The sequence below is a fragment of the Ranitomeya variabilis genome, chromosome 4 (assembly GCF_051348905.1).
Source record: "Ranitomeya variabilis isolate aRanVar5 chromosome 4, aRanVar5.hap1, whole genome shotgun sequence".
Classification (NCBI taxonomy): Eukaryota; Metazoa; Chordata; class Amphibia; order Anura; family Dendrobatidae; genus Ranitomeya; species Ranitomeya variabilis.
Genome location: NC_135235.1, coordinates 223,273,445 through 223,297,668, shown reverse-complemented (window position 1 = coordinate 223,297,668; position 24,224 = coordinate 223,273,445). Strand labels below are relative to the sequence as shown.

Below are 24,224 nucleotides of genomic sequence, written 5' to 3'. Positions count from 1 at the left end.
AGAACCATTGTATTATACCCTTTTTGGGAAGTGTCTGCACTACAAGATTTCATGACTACGAACAACAAGATATTCTTACCATCTTTGCGGTCCGGACTTTTTTCCAGTTGGAACATAGAAAAGGAGAAAGAACCTTTTTGTTTTAATAAGCCCAAGCAAAAGTAAAGTATTGATGTGAACATTTATTAGCAGTGGCACCAAAAGATGAGCAAACCAGAACTTAAAGATTCGGCGTTCACACCGGACAGTTAGTGTCTGGCTCTAAACACGTACATCGACTTTCCCCGGAATGTTTGGAGTTTCAGGGAAAGTCTGTGTGAGAGGGCTTTTCTGCTACAAACTTCAGGTCCAGGGTTCGGTTTCTGGTTCAAGTTCAGGTACAGTTCTGGCATCCGAAACAAATTTTGGACTAAAGTTTGGATGAGGTGCCAGAACCCGAATTTCCACTTGTCCGCTCACCACCAGTGACAACTCTAACTAACAAACTAAACCCCAAGTGATCGTTATTTGCAGATTATCTATTTCACTTGTTACTCAACAAAAGTGAACAATTTGTTCGATATTCAAGGACCTTTTAAAGAAATTATCCCTATAGAGTAAATCCATTTTGCAAGAACCACAATAAAGAAAACAAAGGTTACTGATGCTGATTTAGAACCTTTAGATAGCTGAAAATTTAAGGTTAGATGTTGATATTCTTGCTTGAGAAATTCTTTAGATGATTTTTCTATTCGTCTGAAGAAGTCTGAGAAGCAATTTTGGAATTCTTGGATTATATAGGATCTAGTTCTTTGCTCTTTTAAGAATGTTAATTATGTCCTTTTACTATTGCATTATAGCCAACGGTGCCCTAAGCGCAGCTCCTGTTTCTAGCAGTAAGATTCTCCAGCTCAGTAAAATAACAGTGATATCAAACTTATCTTCTATGTCTTATATGTTTTTTATTGTTTTGTTCATTATTCCAACTGCTTCAAAATAAAAATTAAACTTCGTAAAATAAAAATTTAGCTTATGCTGTAATTTTCCAAAATCAATATTTTTTTTAATTTTTTACAGCTTCTTTTGTCCTTTTTTTGACACAATTTTTTGGGTACATTTGATGGATTTTTTAGCACTTCGTTTCTGGAGGACAAAACGATTCTGTCTTGTATATATCTTTTTTGGATAGTAAAATCTGACATAAGGACTAGAGATGAGCCGACTTGTGGAAATTTGGATTCCGGTTCCAACCCAAACTTTAGTTTAAAGAAACCCATTGAAAACAAGGGAGACCCAAACTTTTTATCTTGAAAAAATCTTTCTCTCTCTCTCTCTCTCTCAAACTCTCTTTCTGTCTCGAAACTCCAAGTCATAGCAAGATTAATTACCATTGAGAAAAAAAGCATATTGTGTCATTTCTGCCTGTTTTTCCGAACCAGAAAACTTTCTGAAAAGTCTGTTATGTCATTAGTTTGTTATTTCTACTCTTAGACAATTTCTGAATAAACTGACAACTGGGTGTTACCAACAGTGGTGGTGTATCTGCAGTCTGACACTATCCAATCAGTGTTGATAGTTTCAATGCCACACCCCTTTGAGATGGTAACACCTGGTTGTCAATTTATTCATACATGTAGAGAAATGTGAAAAAAAAGATATCCCTTGGGGAATTGTTTGGTAAAAGAGATTTTTCAGGAGAGATGAAAACATATCTCTCACTGACTTAAGTAATACCACATTGAGTAAGTAAACACCAAAAACTTCAGCCGAAGACCATTTCTTGCATATTTTAAAGGAAATTGTTTTAATATAATTTTCTTGTAAGTGCCATGTATTGGCTAATTTGTCCTGGAGTCTGATCGGTGAGTCAGATGATTATGAAGCTTTACTGCAGACACAAGTCATCTGGCTCCATCTGTGGGTCCAGAAAGGTTATGACAGTCCATCATGCACATACTGTATAACGTTATGGACAAGTAACACAATGAACTGTGATAAAACCCTCAGTGACAAAGCTCCAAAGCTCAATTTTACAAATCTGACCTGTGTCACTTAATGTGGTCACAATTTTGGAATTCTTCTACATGTCTCAGGGATCTAAAGGGTAATGTTTCTCCTTGTAGAGAGTGAAAAACCAAGCGTGAGGAGACTTATAAGCCATGCATGGTCCTCTGCGATCTATGGCATTATTGGTAGCTAGATAGATGTAGATAAGTAAATGACTGTAATAATATTATGGTAGGTTTAGGAGTAAAACATGCAGTATAATAAAAACTGACACTTTATTAATATCTTAAACTTAAAATATATGCATATGGTTTGGATAAACAAGTAAAAGAGACATTAAAAACAAATATTTTATATAAAGATGGGATAAAAAGTGAAACAGTGGTTCTAAAAAGCAGTACAATGTCAAAAAAGGATTATTTTCGTAGAGGACTTAAAAATCTTATACGTTGTGAACCATAGGGCCTATTTTGGTGCTAAACTAACCGGTGTGGAGATCTCCACGCCGGTAAGTTTAGCACCAAAAAAGGCCCTAAATTATGATATCAAATGATATGCTTCTCAGCTTCTTCTCTTTATACTCATCCTTTACTCCCATTTTATTAAGCCTTTCTGACATAGTTCATGGCGTATAAGATTTTTAAGTCCACCTACGAAAATAATCGTTTTTTGACACTGTACTGGTTTTATTAAATAAAATTAGATAGATTTTATGAAAAAAAAATTAGTTCTGTGAAGCAATGAGGGAGCAAACTGGTTTGTAGAACACGAAGATCTTCAAATCATTGCATCCTTATGTTGTAGTAGGTATTGTCCTGCTGTCCCATTAGGTCCTTCAAAACAAATGTTTATTGTTTTCAAATATCAATTTTCAATCATAATTGCAATATTCCTCAGATTCTATCTATCTATCTATCTATCTATCTATCTATCTATCTATCTATCTATCTAGGCTGGTGGAATGCACCAAATAAGTGTAAAGATGATAATAAGGTGCGTTCGAACCCTGGGGTCCACCGTGCAGGGATGGTAACTGTTATGATCCCAGTGGTAGAGGATCTCTGATATTCCGGCAAGATAACCAAAAAACATAAATACTGCTCTAGGGAGGTGGAAACTGGGCTAACCGCATACCTGATCCTAACACACAACTAGAAGCAGCCGGTGAACGTGCCTACGTTGGTTCTAGACGTCTCGAGCCAGCCGGAGAACTGACTACCCCTAGAGGGAAAATAAGACCTCACTTGCCTCCAGAGAAATTGAACCCCAAAGATATAGAAAGCCCCCAACAAATAATAACGGTGAGGCAAGAGGAAAACACAAACGTAGAGATGAACTAGATTCAGCAAAGTGAGGCCCACTAGTCTAGATAGGCAGGAAATAGATAGTGAACTATGCGGTCTGCAGAAAACCCTGCAAAAACATCCATGCTGAATATTCAAGAACCCCCACACCGACTGACGGTGCGGAGGGAGAATATCAGCCCCCTAGAGCTTCCAGCGAGCCAGAAAATCACATATTAAGCAAGCTGGACAAAAACACTGAAAAATGCAAATGATCCAAAGTATTCAAAACGGACTTAGCTTTTCTTGCATGAGACAGACTGAAAGGAATCTGGAGGAGACCATATGGGACTGGATACAACGATGCCAGGCAAGAGACTGAGTCCAGAGGAGACCTAAATAGGGAACACCCGCTGCTTAATGACACAGCTGGAGCTCAGGCCTGCAACAAGACATGCCTAACACAATACCGTTAGTGACCACCAGAGGGAGCCCAGAAACACAGCTCACAACAGTACCCCCCCCTTGAGGAGGGGTCACCGAACCGTCACCAAGACCCCCAGGGCGATCAGGATGAGCAGCGTGAAAGGCATGAACCAAATCAGCCGCATGAACATCAGAGGCGACAACCCAGGAATTATCCTCCTGACCATAGCCTTTCCACTTAACTAAATACTGAAGTCTCCATCTAGAGATACGAGAATCCAAAATCTTCTCCACCACGTACTCCAACTCGCCCTCAACCAAAACCGGGGCAGGAGGCTCAACAGCAGGAACCATAGGCACCACGTACCGCCGCAACAAGGACCTATGGAACACATTATGAATAGCAAATGACGCTGGAAGGTCCAAGCGAAAAGACACCGGGTTAAGGATTTCCAAAATCTTATAAGGACCGATAAAGCGAGGCTTGAACTTAGGAGAGGAGACCTTCAAAGGAACATGCCGAGAAGACAACCAAACCAAATCCCCAACACGAAGTCGGGGACCCACACCGCGGCGGCGGTTGGCAAAACGCTGGGCCTTCTCTTGTGACAATTTCAAATTGTCCACCACATGGTTCCAAATCCGCTGCAACCTATCCCCCACAGAATCAACCCCAGGACAGTCAGAAGGTTCAACCTGGCCCGAAGAGAAACGAGGATGAAAACCAGAGTTGCAGAAAAAGGGTGAAACCAAAGAGGCAGAACTAGCCCGATTATTAAGGGCAAACTCGGCCAGTGGCAAAAAGGTAACCCAGTCGTCCTGATCAGCAAAACAAAACATCTTAAATAAGTCTCCAACGTCTGATTAGTTCGCTCGGTCTGGCCATTAGTCTGAGGATGAAAAGCCGACGAAAAAGACAAATCAATACCCATCTTAGCACAAAAGGATCGCCAGAATCTGGACACAAACTGGGATCCTCTGTCAGACACAATATTCTCAGGGATGCCGTACAAACGAACCACATTCTGAAAGAACAAAGGAACCAAATCGGAGGAGGAAGGCAACTTAGGCAAAGGCACCAAATGGACCATTTTAGAAAAACGATCGCACACCACCCAGATGACAGACATCTTCCGAGATACCGGAAGATCCGAAATGAAATCCATGGAAATGTGCGTCCAAGGCCTCTTCGGGATAGGCAAGGGCAAAAGCAACCCGCTGGCACGAGAACAGCAAGGCTTAGCCCGAGCACAAATCCCACAGGACTGCACAAAAGAACGCACATCCCGCGACAAGGAAGGCCACCAAAAGGACCTAGCCACCAAATCTCTGGTACCGAAAATCCCAGGATGCCCCGCCAACACCGAAGAATGAACCTCAGAAATAACTCTGCTGGTCCATCTGTCAGGGACAAACAGTCTCTCTGGTGGGCAACGATCAGGCCTATCAGCCTGAAATTTCTGCAGCACTCGTCGCAAATCTGGGGAAATGGCAGGCAAAATCACTCCCTCTCTGAGAATACCAGCCGGCTCCGAGACTCCCGGAGAGTCAGGCACAAAACTCCTAGAAAGTGCATCAGCCTTCACGTTCTTCGAACCAGGCAGGTACGAGACCACAAAGTCAAAACGAGAGAAAAACAACGACCAACGAGCCTGTCTAGGATTCAGGCGCTTGGCAGACTCGAGATAAATCAGATTTTTGTGATCAGTTAAGACCACTACACGATGCTTAGCTCCCTCGAGCCAATGTCGCCACTCCTCAAATGCCCACTTCATAGCCAACAACTCCCGATTACCAACATCATAGTTCCGCTCAGCAGGCGAAAATTTTCTTGAAAAGAAGGCGCATGGCTTCATCACGGAGCCATCAGAACTTTTTTGCGACAAAACGGCCCCTGCACCAATCTCAGAAGCATCAACTTCAACCTGGAAGGGAAGAGAGACATCCGGCTGGCACAAGACTGGCGCTGAAGTAAACCGACGCTTCAGCTCCCGAAAGGCCTCCACGGCCGCAGGAGACCAATTAGCAACATCAGAACCCTTCTTGGTCATATCCGTCAAAGGTTTAACCACGCTAGAAAAATTAGCGATAAAACGACGGTAAAAATTAGCAAAGCCCAAGAACTTCTGCAGGCTCTTAACAGACGTGGGCTGAGTCCAGTCATGAATGGCACGGACCTTGACTGGGTCCATCTCCACAGTAGAAGGGGAAAAAATAAAACCCAAAAAAGAAACCTTCTGTACCCCAAAGATACATTTTGAGCCCTTCACAAATAGAGCATTCTCACACAGAACCTGAAACACCATCCTGACCTGGTTCACATGGGACTCCCAATCATCAGAAAAAACCAAAATATCATCCAGATAAATAATCATAAATTTATCCAGATATTTCCGGAAGATGTCATGCATGAAGGACTGAAACACAGAAGGAGCATTAGAGAGTCCAAAAGGCATCACCAGGTACTCAAAATGACCCTCGGGCGTATTAAATGCTGTTTTCCATTCATCTCCCTGCTTTATGCGCACAAGGTTATACGCACCACGAAGATCTATCTTGGTGAACCAAGTGGCACCCTTAATCCGAGCAAACAAATCAGACAACAATGGCAAAGGATACTGAAATTTAACCGTGATCTTATTCAGAAGACGATAATCTATACAAGGTCTCAAAGACCCGTCTTTCTTGCCCACAAAAAAGAATCCTGCACCAAGAGGAGAAGAGGATGGGCGAATATGTCCCTTCTCCAAAGACTCCTTTATATAACTCCGCATCGCGGCATGCTCTGGCACAGATAAATTAAAGAGTCGTCCCTTAGGAAATTTACTACCAGGAATCAAATCTATAGCACAATCACAGTCCCTATGAGGAGGAAGGGCACTGGACCTGGGCTCATTAAATACATCCTGAAAGTCTGACAAAAACTCAGGGATCTCAGAAGGAGTAGAAGAAGCAATAGACACCAATGGAGAATCGCCATGAATCCCCTGACACCCCCAACTAGACACAGTCATAGCTTTCCAATCTAAAACTGGATTATGGGCCTGTAACCATGGCAGACCCAAAACGACAACATCATGCATTTTATGCAGTACCAGAAAACGAATCACCTCCTGATGTACAGGAGTCATGCACATTGTCACTTGCGTCCAATACTGAGGTTTATTCTCTGCCAATGGCGTAGCATCAATTCCTCTAAGAGGAATAGGAATTTCCAAAGGCTCCAGGACAAAACCACAGCGCTTGGCAAACGACAAATCCATAAGACTTAAAGCAGCACCAGAATCCACAAAAGCCATAACTGAGTAAGAAGATAATGAACAAATTAAAGTCACAGACAAAATAAACTTAGGCTGAAAAGTACCAATGGCGACAGGATTAACAATTTTTTTTAAGCGTTTAGAGCATGCTGAGATAACATGTGTTGAATCACCACAGTAAAAACACAACCCATTTTGACGTCTATGATTTTGTCGCTCGGCTCTGGTCAGAATTCTGTCATATTGCATAGAATCAGGTGACCGTTCAGACAGCACCGCCAAAGGATTAACAGATTTGCGCTCCCGCAAACGTCGATCAATTTGAATGGCCAGAGCCATTGAATCATTCAGACCTGTAGGGATAGGAAACCCCACCATCACATCTTTAATGGCTTCAGAAAGACCATTTCTGAAATTTGCGGCCAGTGCACACTCATTCCATTGAGTAAGCACGGACCATTTCCGAAATTTTTGACAATACACCTCAGCTTCGTCCTGACCCTGAGAGATAGCCAGCAACATCTTTTCAGCCTGATTTTCAAGATTAGGCTCCTCATAAAGCAAACCAAGTGCCAGAAAAAATGCATCAACATTCACCAATGCAGGATCTCCTGGCGCCAGAGAGAAGGCCCAATCTTGAGGGTCGCCGCGCAAGAAGGAAATAACAATCTTAACTTGCTGAGCGGAATCACCAGAGGAACGAGGTTTCAGAGACAGAAACAATTTGCAATTATTCCTAAAATTCAGGAACTTAGATCTATCTCCAAAAAATGGTTCAGGAATAGGTATTTTTGGTTCAGACATAGGGCTATGGATAACAAAATCCTGAATGCTTTGCACCCTAGCAGCAAGCTGATCCACACTAGAAGTCAGAGTCTGGACATTCATATCTGCAGCAGAGCTCCAGCCACTCAGAGTAAAAGGGGATGGAAGAAGCTAGGCAAACTGCAGCAACACAAAAAACCCCCCAAAAACTCAGAACTTCTTTTTAATCCCGCTTCTGCGATGCAATAAACATTTTCTTTAGGCCTGGCATACTGTTATGATCCCAGTGGTAGAGGATCTCTGATATTCCGGCAAGATAACCAAAAAACATAAATACTGCTCTAGGGAGGTGGAAACTGGGCTAACCGCATACCTGATCCTAACACACAACTAGAAGCAGCCGGTGAACGTGCCTACGTTGGTTCTAGACGTCTCGAGCCAGCCGGAGAACTGACTACCCCTAGAGGGAAAATAAGACCTCACTTGCCTCCAGAGAAATTGAACCCCAAAGATATAGAAAGCCCCCAACAAATAATAACGGTGAGGCAAGAGGAAAACACAAACGTAGAGATGAACTAGATTCAGCAAAGTGAGGCCCACTAGTCTAGATAGGCAGGAAATAGATAGTGAACTATGCGGTCAGCAGAAAACCCTGCAAAAACATCCACGCTGAATATTCAAGAACCCCCACACCGACTGACGGTGCGGAGGGAGAATATCAGCCCCCCTAGAGCTTCCAGCGAGCCAGAAAATCACATATTAAGCAAGCTGGACAAAAACACTGAAAAATGCAAATGATCCAAAGTATTCAAAACGGACTTAGCTTTTCTTGCATGAGACAGACTGAAAGGAATCCGGAGGAGACCATATGGGACTGGATACAACGATGCCAGGCAAGAGACTGAGTCCAGAGGAGACCTAAATAGGGAACACCCGCTGCTTAATGACTCAGCTGGAGCTCAGGCCTGCAACAAGACATGCCTAACACAGTACCATTAGTGACCACCAGAGGGAGCCCAGAAACACAGCTCACAACAGGTAACTGCTGCTCAGTAATGGTGGACACAATATGGCAGTGTAGCACTGAATACACACGGTTGGCTGTCACACAGGGTAAACTGCGGCGAACTCACAGAGCCGCTGCAAAGTAATACAAATATGAGCACGGTACCCTGTTAGCTGACACAGGGCACAACTGACTGAATTTAGCACACTGAGTGCACACGGCGTCGCACTGGCAAATGCCACTAACTGATGCTATAAATTGGGTCTGTGCAACGTGAGCGCATGGCGTCGTGCTAGCTATCGATGCCACTAGTTAGGCGCTGTCTCTATACTCCAATCACCCAGACACAAGCACAACACGAGGGTAGGGGATCATTAGGAGCTTTCACCAGAGACATACATGCTTGCACACACTCCACGATTTTGGAATATACTAGCTGCTGTGCGAACCTCCTATAGCTGCAGTCTTCCGGAACCTTGCTACTGGACCAATCTGAGCAGCTTGAGGACCTGAGCATGTGACCTCCGACCACCAATGAGTGGTCATCTCAAGGGCATGCTCAGAATGCCAAAAGCAGGACTTAGTCCCAGGAGTGTCTGCTCACCCCTGACTAATGCTGGCTGCTATATCTGGACCTGGGAAGGCAGCAGCAACCAAACCCACAGCATTAGCCTGAGCACAACGCTGGGACCGACGTCTCTGATGTGCAGAAACCTCTGCGGCTGAGGAAGAATGGGAGACCGCAGAGGACATGGCTCGAGATTCCACCTGTGCAGCGGCAGGATCTCGACACTTAACACTATCTATTTATTATCTATCTTTCTATCTAGCTATAACACAGTCTATCGCAGTTCAGTCTCATCCTTGAGGGAAACTCATTTAATTGTTATATGTGTATGTACAGTTGTGAAAATAAACACAATGTGAACTGCAAGCACCGTTCAAATGAAAGGTCGAGTTTTAAGAAGCTATCCATATTAAAATTTCATTTAATTGACACAAGAAATGAAAAACATAATTGTAAGCAGAGATTGTCATGTAGGGGATGCAGTCCAGACAAAAAAAGGTAAATAGGGAGGCAGAGAAATGAGCTTCTTCTGGAGAAACGTGCGTCGGGGTGAGGGGATGCTGTGGCTATTACTTCCCATTTAGAAATTACTGACAACCTCTCCAAGGTAAATTTGGCACAGATCGCTTTATCAATACTCCAGGCATTAATAACTTATGACTCTTTACCTACTGCATTCACTTTGTGTGATCCTATAATCTCATGAATTGGGGTGTAACACACTGATCTATATCTATATTGTTACTCTGCACTTTGCAGCATACTAGCACAACTCTGAACATAATTAAGATTGGTGCGTTTCCCTTTTATTTCCACCATACCTTTCTGACTTACCTTATCCACACACTGTAGAATCATAGTAATTTTGCCTATTTTTATTAATTCCTTACCATCACAGTGCACTTTGTGTATTCTTTGGTTTATTGCCATTTACTTGGAAACTAAAATTGAATCAGGAAACAGAGATGTATTGAATAGTATGATAATACTAATTTCTCCTCCTCCCTTGTTACCTTTTTTTTTGTCTGGACAACGTCCCCTACATGACAATCTCTGCTTACAATTATGTTTTTAATTTTTTTGTATCAATAAAGGAAATTTTAATATGGACCTCTTCTTAAAACTCAAACCTTCATTTGACTCTTTAATTGCAGTTGCAGTTTGCGTTGTGTTTATATAGCTTCTGGAAGTGCCATTGTCACTTTGAACAGATATTTTGTGGTTAATAAGCTGGGAAAATAAGTATCTGAAACATTGCCAATTTTGCAAGCTTTCCCACAGTTGTAGATTGGATCACTTGGCTCCTCACAGAGGAAGACACAGTAAGGTTGTCTCTTTAAATTTTCCACTGGTTTATTTAGGTACAGCATAAAGCAGGGCAGGATTATCAGCATTAACATGGCCTTTCTGGCCTAACAGAAAAACAAAACAAAACCAATGACACAGTAGGTCTTGATGAGGGGATTCCCCCACTCAGGAAACAAACAATATTTAAAAAATCTCCAGGCACACCCCACCTTGTAATGAGCCAGAAGGCTGTGTATTTATTCTCTGGACTCCACCCTGGGGAGGAGATGTGTTGAACATCCTCCCAACCACTCTACAGCTGTTCAATCATCCTAGCCCTAAACATGGCCGATTAATCTCTTATAGTATCCCATCTTTCTCAGAAACATCAGAATCTGTTTCTTGGAGACCGGTTGTGCCAATTTTGGATTGCCTCTGCAGCGCCCCAGAGTCCTGGTCATTGCAGTACTGTGGCTCCGCCACTAAGGGGAGCTATGGTACGTCTGATGGCACTGAAGGAGTTCATCTGACCAGGTATCACAGACACCAATACATTTCACAGCCGGGCCACTGGGGGGAGCTAAGGGTTCTATTCACTAGGCCACTCCCCACTATTGTGGGTAAACTGGGGGTCGGGCAGAAAGTTAGACAGAACGCTGACTGGGTTGGAGCCAGGCAACACCTTGTGGCAGAGGGTGTTGCGGGAGAAGATTCGGTAGGGTCCCTGTCAGGGGTGGGATCCTGACAGAGGCTTGGCAATTTGAGCGAATGTAACGGGACCGTGCCTGCTCAGTATAGCGGCGGTGCCCAAGGAGGGATTGGAAGCGAGATAGATTGTGCTGAGTGAGAAACGAGATCAAAGCAACAAGGAGAATACCAGTAGGGGTCGTGCTGTAAGACCGAGGCAACATCCTACTGAGGCGCACAACCGGCGGCCGGAACGCCGAGGGAGTATTACAATATCTAGCTTCAAGCAATACTCTAAACCAACGGCAGGACAGTCAGTCAAAGGCGGGCTGTCTCATCAAAATCACCTATGCAGTCTTGGGGGGCAACTTGTGGAGAGGGGCGACTCTAGGGTCCCTGAAGAGCTCCGAGCCTACCCGTCAAACGGGTGCCGTCCCAACCGTAACTTCAGGGAGGGACGGAGGATTAGCAGAACATCATCTAATCGAGTTGTGAGGGAACTTAAGAAACGGACACAACAGTTGTGGGGACTTTCCGTAAGCACAGCAGGGAAGGACCGCAACACCTAGCGCTAGAAGGAAGGCACAGATTTCCACCTGTTAAGAGAACTCCAGAGGTGCCATTGGACCGGACTTGCGCAGCCTGGTTATCTGGATTCCGGACTGAGGACGCAGAGATCTTCAGTAAAGAGGTAAAGAGACTGCAACTTGGTGTCCTCGTTATTTACTGCGACCGGCACTACACCGCACCACCACCACCATCATCTACCCATATCTATCATTCACTGTACGCCCCTTCAGCAGGGTCACGGACCGGGCCTAGCCACCGTGACAACCCCAGAGCAGAGACTCAGAGGCCCGGTACCGGGTACCCCTCGGCCCTGCGGCAGTGGGGGCGCTACAACTTGGCGTCACGAACAGGATCTACTTAAGCCTGAAGAATCAGGTCATGTGTGCCTTGGAACTGTGATTTATTGTGCTTGGACTGTACTCTGTTACAAAGACTGTGCTGCGCCATTCCCCGCCAAAACCGCCACCATTACAGTACTATGTGGCGCGCAGGAAGGATGGGGCGTGTCATCGTGGGCATAGCCTGGAAGAGTGGCGCGAAGATGGAACCCGCCCCTCACAGATACTACTATGTCCGGAAGATATGCCCATCAACGAGAAAGGCCCGCCTCCTAGTGTGGGATGGTGGAGGAGAGAGAGGCCGCCCTCCAGACGGGGAGGAGCAAGAACCGCTGGACGCCACGAGGCAGAATCCGATTGGCAGCATGGAGCGCGGAAGTCACCCAGGAGAGGGGGAGAAGACCCGTACCAGGCCCTGCCAATGGGAGCCGAGGGAACTCTTACCAGGCTGCGCAGACCAGGAAATCCTCAGGGCGGAGGTAGAGGAGCTGTGCCGGCAGTTCCGGAGTCTGTGCCAGCGAGAGACCATCACCGGCGAGGGGCCGCACCAGCACCAGGCACCGATCCCGCAGCCGACGGCAGAGGAGACCGGCACCGGAGATGCTCCGGAGGCAGGTAACGACGCCGATCCTGCTGCGGCGATCGAAGGGCCCTTGCTAGTGGATGTGGACTTACCTCCACCACGACCACCCGGGCGGGTGTGTAGCCGCATTGAATGCGAGAGGCCCTGGGAAACTCTGCAGACGGCCGACAGCCCCCTGCGACCCATCAAGCAGCCCGTGAAGCTCCAGGGAGAATGGGTGACCTTCAAGTGGACCCGCGCGGCCGCCACCAACCTGATTGGGTTCCCAGGGGACGCCCAGGAGGAGGGGGAGAGTATCGAGGTCATCCGCCAGAGGGAATACCGTCAGCAGCTGCGCCAGCAGGAAGAGGAGTGGGCCCGCAAGAAGGAGCTCCGGCGACAGGCAGAGCGGGAGAAGGACCTTCAAGCTAAAGCCCAGATCAGGCAGACTGCCGAGGAGAACTGGGGCCCGCAGCGCTATGGCGTGATCAGCACCTTCCGGCTGCAGGGAGGTTGGGGCTTCATTAAGGAGCCCGGTCTTGCCTTGGAAGTGTTTGTAAACCGGAGGGATGTGGAGGCGCACCTCATCGAGGGACACCGGGGCCGGGATCTCTACCCAGGAGACCGAGTTCGGTATACCCGCCACTGGGGAGACAAAGGGTGGTATGCCTTGCACGTGCGTAAATACAAGCCGGAAGTGACAGCACCACCCTCCGATGATTCACCAAGACCAGCGGTCATTGCTCCAATCTCCCTGTGTGCCAAATGTCTGCGGACCATCACTCCGAGGAGAACCGTGAGTACCCAGACCCCTATCCAGGGGGCAGACACCCTTTATGTGGTGGCGGGAGGAGAGCAGTACTCACGGAGGCCACCTCCAGACTTGGAAGGATAAACCTCGATACCACGAGAATGTAAATAGTTCCTTGCTTAACTGTTTGTCTACTGTTTGCTGCTAAACCCGTCCTGGGTTAACTTTTAAAGGGATCCCTTTGTTGACCCGGGATCCCTATTGTTTTGTTTACTTCTTCTAAGTTTTGCACAAGTTTCCAGAACTGCCGCAATCATGAACAGTGCATGATACAAACTGCTTGTAAATAGTTTGCACCTTCTTAAAGGTGCTCCCTACTGGTTTTACTTAAAGAAGGACTCTTTGTGAAGTTACCGCACCGGAGCCTTTGCTGAGTATGGACTGGTAGCTTGAGAAGGTATACTACCTCATAGAGACTTGGTCCCCTCTTAAAGGGGATGTTCACTTGTTGCATTTAAAAATGGTATTGCTTTAAGACTGAGATATAGCGATAACGTCTTGACAAAAAGAAAGTGATGATAATGTTTGCATGAGAAAGTTATGTGTATTTAACAAGTTAATTGTGAAAAATGTTTGATAATGGTGATAGAAAAATGAGGACAGAGAGTGAACCCGTATGGGGTTAGTTAGTGAGTCCATTTAGGAGCCATATAGAGATGGCTCATTGATCCTAAACTGAAAGTAATGTTATGTTCTATACTATGTATAGTAGTTGAAAAGACAGAAGGCTCGGGCTGAAAGGAGCGGTCCTGTAAGAAAGGAGAGGCAGTAGGTCTGGTGCCGTTAGGACAGGCGGTCCTGCAGATTTAAAGAAGGAGAATGTAAAAGTTAAATTGCCTTATAATATGATTATAAGAAGGTCTTTAGCGGATTCAGAGTGTACGTCCTTAAAGGCGATGTTAAATTATTGTTCAAGAGTTTGTACTAAGTAGAATACCCGGTTGGGTAAGAAAAGTTATTTATAGCATGTTGCTATGATATTTAACCATGTTTGTAACGTTCAAGTGTCCTCACCTCCCATAAAGGGAAGCTCTGTTCAAATATGCTTATTGTTATTGTACTCAACAAAAACCTTGTGGCAGAGGGTGTTGCGGGAGAAGATTCGGTAGGGTCCCTGTCAGGGGTGGGATCCTGACAGAGGCTTGGCAATTTGAGCGAACGTAACGGGACCGTGCCTGCTCAGTATAGCGGCGGTGCCCAAGGAGGGATTGGAAGCGAGATAGATTGTGCTGAGTGAGAAACGAGATCAAAGCAACAAGGAGAATACCAGTAGGGGTCGTGCTGTAAGACCGAGGCAACATCCTACTGAGGCGCACAACCGGCGGCCGGAACGCCGAGGGAGTATTACAATATCTAGCTTCAAGCAATACTCTAAACCAACGGCAGGACAGTCAGTCAAAGGCGGGCTGTCTCATCAAAATCACCTATGCAGTCTTGGGGGGCAACTTGTGGAGAGGGGCGACTCTAGGGTCCCTGAAGAGCTCCGAGCCTACCCGTCAAACGGGTGCCGTCCCAACCGTAACTTCAGGGAGGGACGGAGGATTAGCAGAACATCATCTAATCGAGTTGTGAGGGAACTTAAGAAACGGACACAACAGTTGTGGGGACTTTCCGTAAGCACAGCAGGGAAGGACCGCAACACCTAGCGCTAGAAGGAAGGCACAGATTTCCACCTGTTAAGAGAACTCCAGAGGTGCCATTGGACCGGACTTGCGCAGCCTGGTTATCTGGATTCCGGACTGAGGACGCAGAGATCTTCAGTAAAGAGGTAAAGAGACTGCAACTTGGTGTCCTCGTTATTTACTGCGACCGGCACTACACCGCACCACCACCACCATCATCTACCCGTATCTATCATTCACTGTACGCCCCTTCAGCAGGGTCACGGACCGGGCCTAGCCACCGTGACAACCCCAGAGCAGAGACTCAGAGGCCCGGTACCGGGTACCCCTCGGCCCTGCGGCAGTGGGGGCGCTACAACTTGGCGTCACGAACAGGATCTACTTAAGCCTGAAGAATCAGGTCATGTGTGCCTTGGAACTGTGATTTATTGTGCTTGGACTGTACTCTGTTACAAAGACTGTGCTGCGCCATTCCCCGCCAAAACCGCCACCATTACAGTACTATGTGGCGCGCAGGAAGGATGGGGCGTGTCATCGTGGGCATAGCCTGGAAGAGTGGCGCGAAGATGGAACCCGCCCCTCACAGATACTACTATGTCCGGAAGATATGCCCATCAACGAGAAAGGCCCGCCTCCTAGTGTGGGATGGTGGAGGAGAGAGAGGCCGCCCTCCAGACGGGGAGGAGCAAGAACCGCTGGACGCCACGAGGCAGAATCCGATTGGCAGCATGGAGCGCGGAAGTCACCCAGGAGAGGGGGAGAAGACCCGTACCAGGCCCTGCCAATGGGAGCCGAGGGAACTCTTACCAGGCTGCGCAGACCAGGAAATCCTCAGGGCGGAGGTAGAGGAGCTGTGCCGGCAGTTCCGGAGTCTGTGCCAGCGAGAGACCATCACCGGCGAGGGGCCGCACCAGCACCAGGCACCGATCCCGCAGCCGACGGCAGAGGAGACCGGCACCGGAGATGCTCCGGAGGCAGGTAACGACGCCGATCCTGCTGCGGCGATCGAAGGGCCCTTGCTAGTGGATGTGGACTTACCTCCACCACGACCACCCGGGCGGGTGTGTAGCCGCATTGAATGCGAGAGGCCCTGGGAAACTCTGCAGACGGCCGACAGCCCCCTGCGACCCATCAAGCAGCCCGTGAAGCTCCAGGGAGAATGGGTGACCTTCAAGTGGACCCGCGCGGCCGCCACCAACCTGATTGGGTTCCCAGGGGACGCCCAGGAGGAGGGGGAGAGTATCGAGGTCATCCGCCAGAGGGAATACCGTCAGCAGCTGCGCCAGCAGGAAGAGGAGTGGGCCCGCAAGAAGGAGCTCCGGCGACAGGCAGAGCGGGAGAAGGACCTTCAAGCTAAAGCCCAGATCAGGCAGACTGCCGAGGAGAACTGGGGCCCGCAGCGCTATGGCGTGATCAGCACCTTCCGGCTGCAGGGAGGTTGGGGCTTCATTAAGGAGCCCGGTCTTGCCTTGGAAGTGTTTGTAAACCGGAGGGATGTGGAGGCGCACCTCATCGAGGGACACCGGGGCCGGGATCTCTACCCAGGAGACCGAGTTCGGTATACCCGCCACTGGGGAGACAAAGGGTGGTATGCCTTGCACGTGCGTAAATACAAGCCGGAAGTGACAGCACCACCCTCCGATGATTCACCAAGACCAGCGGTCATTGCTCCAATCTCCCTGTGTGCCAAATGTCTGTGGACCATCACTCCGAGGAGAACCGTGAGTACCCAGACCCCTATCCAGGGGGCAGACACCCTTTATGTGGTGGCGGGAGGAGAGCAGTACTCACGGAGGCCACCTCCAGACTTGGAAGGATAAACCTCGATACCACGAGAATGTAAATAGTTCCTTGCTTAACTGTTTGTCTACTGTTTGCTGCTAAACCCGTCCTGGGTTAACTTTTAAAGGGATCCCTTTGTTGACCCGGGATCCCTATTGTTTTGTTTACTTCTTCTAAGTTTTGCACAAGTTTCCAGAACTGCCGCAATCATGAACAGTGCATGATACAAACTGCTTGTAAATAGTTTGCACCTTCTTAAAGGTGCTCCCTACTGGTTTTACTTAAAGAAGGACTCTTTGTGAAGTTACCGCACCGGAGCCTTTGCTGAGTATGGACTGGTAGCTTGAGAAGGTATACTACCTCATAGAGACTTGGTCCCCTCTTAAAGGGGATGTTCACTTGTTGCATTTAAAAATGGTATTGCTTTAAGACTGAGAGATAGCGATAACGTCTTGACAAAAAGAAAGTGATGATAATGTTTGCATGAGAAAGTTATGTGTATTTAACAAGTTAATTGTGAAAAATGTTTGATAATGGTGATAGAAAAATGAGGACAGAGAGTGAACCCGTATGGGGTTAGTTAGTGAGTCCATTTAGGAGCCATATAGAGATGGCTCATTGATCCTAAACTGAAAGTAATGTTATGTTCTATACTATGTATAGTAGTTGAAAAGACAGAAGGCTCGGGCTGAAAGGAGCGGTCCTGTAAGAAAGGAGAGGCAGTAGGTCTGGTGCCGTTAGGACAGGCGGTCCTGCAGATTTAAAGGAGAATGTAAAAGTTAAATTGCCTTATAATATGATTATAAGAAGGTCTTTAGCGGATTCAGAGTGTACGTCCTTAAAGGCGATGTTAAATTATTGTTCAAGAGTTTGTACTAAGTAGAATACCCAGTTGGGTAAGAAAAGTTATTTATAGCATGTTGTTATGATATTTAACCATGTTTGTAACGTTCAAGTGTCCTCACCTCCCATAAAGGGAAGCTCTGTTCAAATATGCTTATTGTTATTGTACTCAACAAAAACCTTGTGGCAGAGGGTGTTGTGGGAGAAGATTCGGTAGGGTCCCTGTCAGGGGTGGGATCCTGACAGAGGCTTGGCAATTTGAGCGAACGTAACGGGACCGTGCCTGCTCAGTATAGCGGCGGTGCCCAAGGAGGGATTGGAAGCGAGATAGATTGTGCTGAGTGAGAAACGAGATCAAAGCAACAAGGAGAATACCAGTAGGGGTCGTGCTGTAAGACCGAGGCAACATCCTACTGAGGCGCACAACCGGCGGCCGGAACGCCGAGGGAGTATTACAATATCTAGCTTCAAGCAATACTCTAAACCAACGGCAGGACAGTCAGTCAAAGGCGGGCTGTCTCATCAAAATCACCTATGCAGTCTTGGGGGGCAACTTGTGGAGAGGGGCGACTCTAGGGTCCCTGAAGAGCTCCGAGCCTACCCGTCAAACGGGTGCCGTCCCAACCGTAACTTCAGGGAGGGACGGAGGATTAGCAGAACATCATCTAATCGAGTTGTGAGGGAACTTAAGAAACGGACACAACAGTTGTGGGGACTTTCCGTAAGCACAGCAGGGAAGGACCGCAACACCTAGCGCTAGAAGGAAGGCACAGATTTCCACCTGTTAAGAGAACTCCGGAGGTGCCATTGGACCGGCCGGACTTGCGCAGCCTGGTTATCTGGATTCCAGACTGAGGACGCAGAGATCTTCAGTAAAGAGACTGCAACTTGGTGTCCTCGTTATTTACTGCGACCGGCACTACACCGCACCACCACCACCATCATCTACCCGTATCTATCATTCACTGTACGCCCCTTCAGCAGGGTCACGGACCGGGCCTAGCCACTGTGACAACCCCAGAGCAGAGACTCAGAGGCCCGGTACCGGGTACCCCTCGGCCCTGCGGCAGTGGGGGCGCTACACCTCCACCTTCACTTGTGGCTTTATTTCGCCTCTCTTGGCTATGAGCCCAAGTATTTTTCCTCCTTTTCCCCTTGGCGCACTTCTTTGGGATTATGGTAGACCTGGCCTTCCTCAGAGCGTTCAGCATGGTCTGGACCTTCTGCAGATGACTTCCCCACTCTGGGCTGAAAATCACAATATCATAGAGGTAAGCTGCAGCAAACTTTTTGTGCGGGTCTAGGATCCAGTCCATGGCCTTCTAGAAGATAGCAACCCAAACGGCATTCTGGTGTACTGAAAGCAACTGTCTGAGGTAGAAAAGACCGTCTACTTCTTGGCACTTTGAGAGAGGAGTATTTGACAGTAACCTTTCGTTAGGTCCAGGGTTGAGATGTATGTGGCTGACCTTAGCTTCTCTGTGAGTTCGTCAATGCAGAGCATCAGATACTCATCAAATTTAGACACCTCATTTAGTTTCCTGCAGTTGTTGCAGAAATGCAACTCTCCATCAATCTCTGACAAGAGGACACTGGGGCTGGAGCAGTCACACGTTTACTCCTTGATGATCGCCAAGCTCAACATTCTAATGGGCGTCAAGAACTGTCAGGAAAACATTTTGTCAAGAACTACAGGAAACGTCTGACCTCTATAATTGCATGTAAAGGCTTCTGTACCAAATATTAAGTTGTTTTACTATTGTAGCAAACATTTATTTCATGCAATAAAATTCAAATTAATTATGTAAAAATCATACATTTGGATCTTCTGGATTTTTTTTAAGATTCTGTCTCTCACAGTTGAAGTGTACCTGAGATAAAAATTATAGACCTCTCCGTTCTCTGTAGGTCGGAAATCTTGGAAAATCAGCAGAGTATCAAATACTTATTTTCCCCACTGTATCTATCTATCACTTGTACAATGAAGGGATATTTCCATCCTACGCATTTCTGTGTGGTGACATACAGCCTTCGCGATAAGAAGGAGACAGTTCAGTAGAAAGCAAGCAGTGCATTGATCTTACAGCGACATTCTGAATTATGATTTGATTTCACGTAGGTTTGTTTAAAACTGTTAGTAGCTGTTATAATACCTGATAAGTAGATTCTGTTCTGTCTTCTTTTGGTTTGGAATTATGCGTTCCATTCCCTAGAAAACAGACAATAATTTGAATCAATTCTAAATTTACATTTAGCAAATGGGGTTGAATTATTAATTATACCTACAGTTTAAAGTGTCCTACAGTAACCTACAGACAGTGTCAGGTCGGCGCCATTATTCTGATTACACTGATACCTAGGCATAAAATCTGTCTTGTGGTTCTAGTTTAATCTTTATTCTCGGTTTTGAGTTAACGATATGCTTGTGCTTTGGGGCGGTCTGTGGGGGGGGGTCTTCTTGTGGTGCTCTGATTAGCTATTCAAAACGCAGACTGCTGAAAGGTCACTGATCCCTCATCGACTACTTACTGTTACCTAATTGTTTTTTCTCTGCATGTTTCTTGAGAAAGCAATATGACCCCAAAATGATCAAGATCAGGATAATAATGTTGCCGACAACCATCCCAGTGATAAGGAAATAATCCATAGATCTGCAAACTGTAAAAAATGGTGAAAATTAGAAAGTAAAATATCAGTGAATCATTGGTTGCTTAAAGGAACCGTCCAAACAGAGCAGAGACCTTGTGTCATATGTAACGTAGAGTGTAATGGGTGATGGATATAATAGAGATTCATGGATGATCACAAAGAGAATGATTGAGTCCCATTTCATGTCACTCATTAGGCAGAACATGACGGATTACTAAATATAAACTAACTAATATATTAATTACATTGGCTGTGGACAATAATGACAGAAAGGACAAATATCACACAAAGTATATTTACCTGGACAAGAAATCGTCTGACCTGGAGAAGCAGGAAAAGAAGCAAAATAAATATAAACATGTTTTTTTTTTTTTTTTTTTTTTACAAATAATTACATTTTCTACTTCTAGTAATTGCAGAAATGTATTTTTATCTGGACAAGAAAACACATTATTTATAGAAGTAGAAAAATACTGGAAGATAAGTGCAGATTATAAGGATTTTATTATATTGTTCTTACTTTCCATTTATTTTCTTTTTCCTTATTTCTTCATTTACCTACTTTCCTGTACCTGATACTTCTCCTTTACTTTTATACCCTTTCATTTTTCTTTACCTAGTTTTCATATTCTCTTTCTTTTTCTTATAATTTATTTGATTTTCTTGTCTCTAAATTCTTTTCCATTTCTCCTTTTTTCTATTAACTTTTTTTAATTTAATTTATTCTCCATTTTCTTTGTACTTTACATTCTTTTCATCCTCTTCCATTTTTCTTGAAAATATTTTGCTTCATTTCTTTTTTCTTTTCTCTCCTTTATCCCTTTTGCTTTTCCCTTCAATTCTTTTTCCCCAACCTTTTTCCTCTCTACACATTTTTCCATTCCCTCCACCTCTTTTGTGTTGCCATCAACACTTTCTCATCTTTTTTTCCATCACCTCTTTTTTGTTTTGCCTCAGTAGCTTTCCTTTCTATCCATCTCTTCACTTGGCCTATTTTTACTTTTTTTTAGTTCTCTTTCTTTCACCATGTTTCATTCCCATTCTTCTTTGTTTCTTTCTGTTCCATTCTTCAATCCTTTTGTTGCTTTCAACACTCCTCCTTTACATTGTTCTACATTTTTTCACCTCTTTTCTGTACCATTCCCTTCACTTCCCTTCTCCCTTTTCCTTTCAATCTCTTCCCCTTTCTGTTCACCTGTTTTACTTTTATCTATTCACCTTCTTTCATTTCATTCCCTTTTCGTCATGGGGATACCTTGACAGAGAGTGCCAGAAGATTGTGGCGTATATATTCTTGCCATTGGCATTTGGAAATTACCAGTGATAGTTTATTCTGCCTGGTTTGCAGTTGGAGGAGTTGTTTGGTGGTTAGAATTGATAGATAGAGAGTTGTTCTGGAGATTTCTACTTGGAGTTTGTGTGTTCATCCTCATCCTCTCCTATTTAGTTTTACCTACCTTCCCCTCCCATGTGTACCACTCTGTTGTTTGAAGAGTGTATTTTGTATGATTGCAATTTTCATTTATCCCTGTCTCTCTTCCCATAGCAAGGCATGTGACACTGGCATCTCCACCCTCTGGGGTAATCCAGGAAACTGGGATAGACTAGGGCATCCCCTAGCTTGAGTGTTCGGGATGGAGCCCCTTATCTCAGGATATCCTGCAACAGTACTGTGACACTTTCTTTGATAGTCAACTGCTTTCCTTTGCATCATTTGTTTCACTTATTTTTCTTTCCTAAGAGTTTGCTCATTGCTTTCAACCATGAAAAAATACAAAATACAAACAATGAAAGCTCAGCATACCTGCATCAATCGCATCCTGGGTGTACAGCAACCTGAGCAGGCAAATAGTTAAATTCACAAAAAAAAGTTGTCACTTCATTCTTCTTGGTTTATTACTTTATTAGAGATTGATGTGCACAAATGGCAAACAGTACAGTTTTTAAAGTAACTGACGCGTTTCGGAATACAATTCCTCAGTCATGTTCTATGACAAATTAATCGTATTCTGAAAAGCGTCAGTTACTTTAATGACTGTACTGTATATAATTTGCTCACATCAATGTCTAATAAAGTAATAAACCAAGGAGAATGGAGTGCCGAATTTCTTCTGTGGATAAAGGCATATAGGTCTGTAGTGGAGATGGTAGGAATTTTTTATATCAAGCTTACTGTATGGGCTAAGTGACTTAATTTTTAAGCACATTGGATCATTAAAAAATAGTTGCATATGTAGACTTATTCTGTATGAATCTAGTAGACTTATAAATTCACCAAAAGTAGAGATACCCTTGAGGGAACATTTTTTTCACTCCAATATTCTAATTGGTATTTCTGCCTATTGTAAAATTTTGGATACAAGTTTGGCATCTGAATAAAAAACATTGTTATCGTAACAGTTGTAAAGAGTTATAGAACTTACCTACGACATGCAAAGTGATGTTACTACTGGTGGTCACATTTCTTCCAAACGTCACCATACAGGTAAGTAAAGACTGATCATCCTCAATCCATGGAATAAACGTGAGGCTGGCGTGATACGTCATTGTGCCACCATCATTCCATTCTACATATGTCTGTGTTGTTCCATATTTTTCAATGTTTCCTTCCCATGTGATAAGTGGAGACTTCCCAGAACATCTTCCAGGACTTGTACAATTCACTGTTACCTCCTCACCTGCAACAATCCTTCCCACAGGAGATATTTCTGGTTTATCTAATAACTCTGTAAAATAATTATTAAAGGGCATAAAATATTAGTAAAAAGAGTAAAAAGCATCACAGCAAGGTCATATGCATCTTACCATGAGCCAGATGCGAGGTTCGCACTATTATGGCAGACAACAAGCCACTGCAGCCAAGACTCATCCCCTTCTTGGAGTACATTTACCACACCCTAGTTAAACTACTCAATAAATGTTGTTAGCAATAACTCAATCCAAATATTTTAAAAGTGTTTTGAGAAAGACCATTGGCAACAATTTGTGGAAAGTTTTTTTCAGTTCCCGGCATGTTTAGACACTTTCGGTTTTCTGAGTATTAGTATACTTTTATAAATCTACGTACCAATCACATTCACTCTGACCATGGCGTTCTGAAAACTATAACTTAGAGTCCAATTTTTACTGTCTTCATGTCTATAGTAATAGGTCCCATGAGAAAGACCATTGGCAACAATTTGTGGAAAGTTTTTTCAGTTCCCGGCATGTTTAGACACTTTTGGTTTTCTGAGTATTAGTATACATTTCTAAATCTACGTACCGATCACATTCACTCTGACCATGGCATTCTGAAAACTATAACTTAGAGTCCAATTTTTACTGTCTTCATGTCTATAGTAATAGGTCCCATCGTCTTCCCTCTTGGCGATATTTATGGTCAATGTGCAATCTCCGTTATCAGGATTTCCGGTAAGATGAAAGTTTTCTTTAATGACATGTCTTGACTTGACATTAGTGGCTACAAATGTAACTGGTAGTATAGGAGTTTTGAGCCATGAGCCCCTGGAATTCTTGAACACATTTTTAGAGCTAGCATTAAATTTGCAAGGAATGGTGACACAGAGGCCCTCTTGGACACTGACAGTAGATTTAACATCAATGGAGTAACCAGGAATGTCCTGACACAGGAAACCTGTTGAAAGATGAATGAATGACTTGTTGAAAAATACTTTTCAAATTAAAGTAATTTCAAAAACTTCCATATTCACCGGAATATCAGTATTCTCAAAAATAGAAGTAAATGTTGACGCTTTTCGACTAAACAGTCTTAATTGTAT

General features: G+C 44.8%; 1 protein-coding gene across 1 annotated transcript; it reads right to left on the bottom strand.

The window, feature by feature from the left end:
• Positions 1 to 2,243: 2,243 nt before the first annotated feature.
• On the bottom strand, positions 2,244 to 23,596 carry LOC143770439 (uncharacterized). Its single transcript, XM_077260063.1, has 6 exons — positions 23,513 to 23,596; positions 22,869 to 23,171; positions 20,746 to 20,766; positions 20,332 to 20,454; positions 19,950 to 20,005; positions 2,244 to 2,819 (listed from the first exon to the last, which is right to left on the bottom strand). Exons 1-6 carry the CDS (start codon positions 23,532 to 23,534, stop codon positions 2,769 to 2,771), a joined length of 576 nt encoding a protein of 191 aa, XP_077116178.1. The 5' UTR covers positions 23,535 to 23,596; the 3' UTR covers positions 2,244 to 2,768.
• Positions 23,597 to 24,224: the final 628 nt, after the last annotated feature.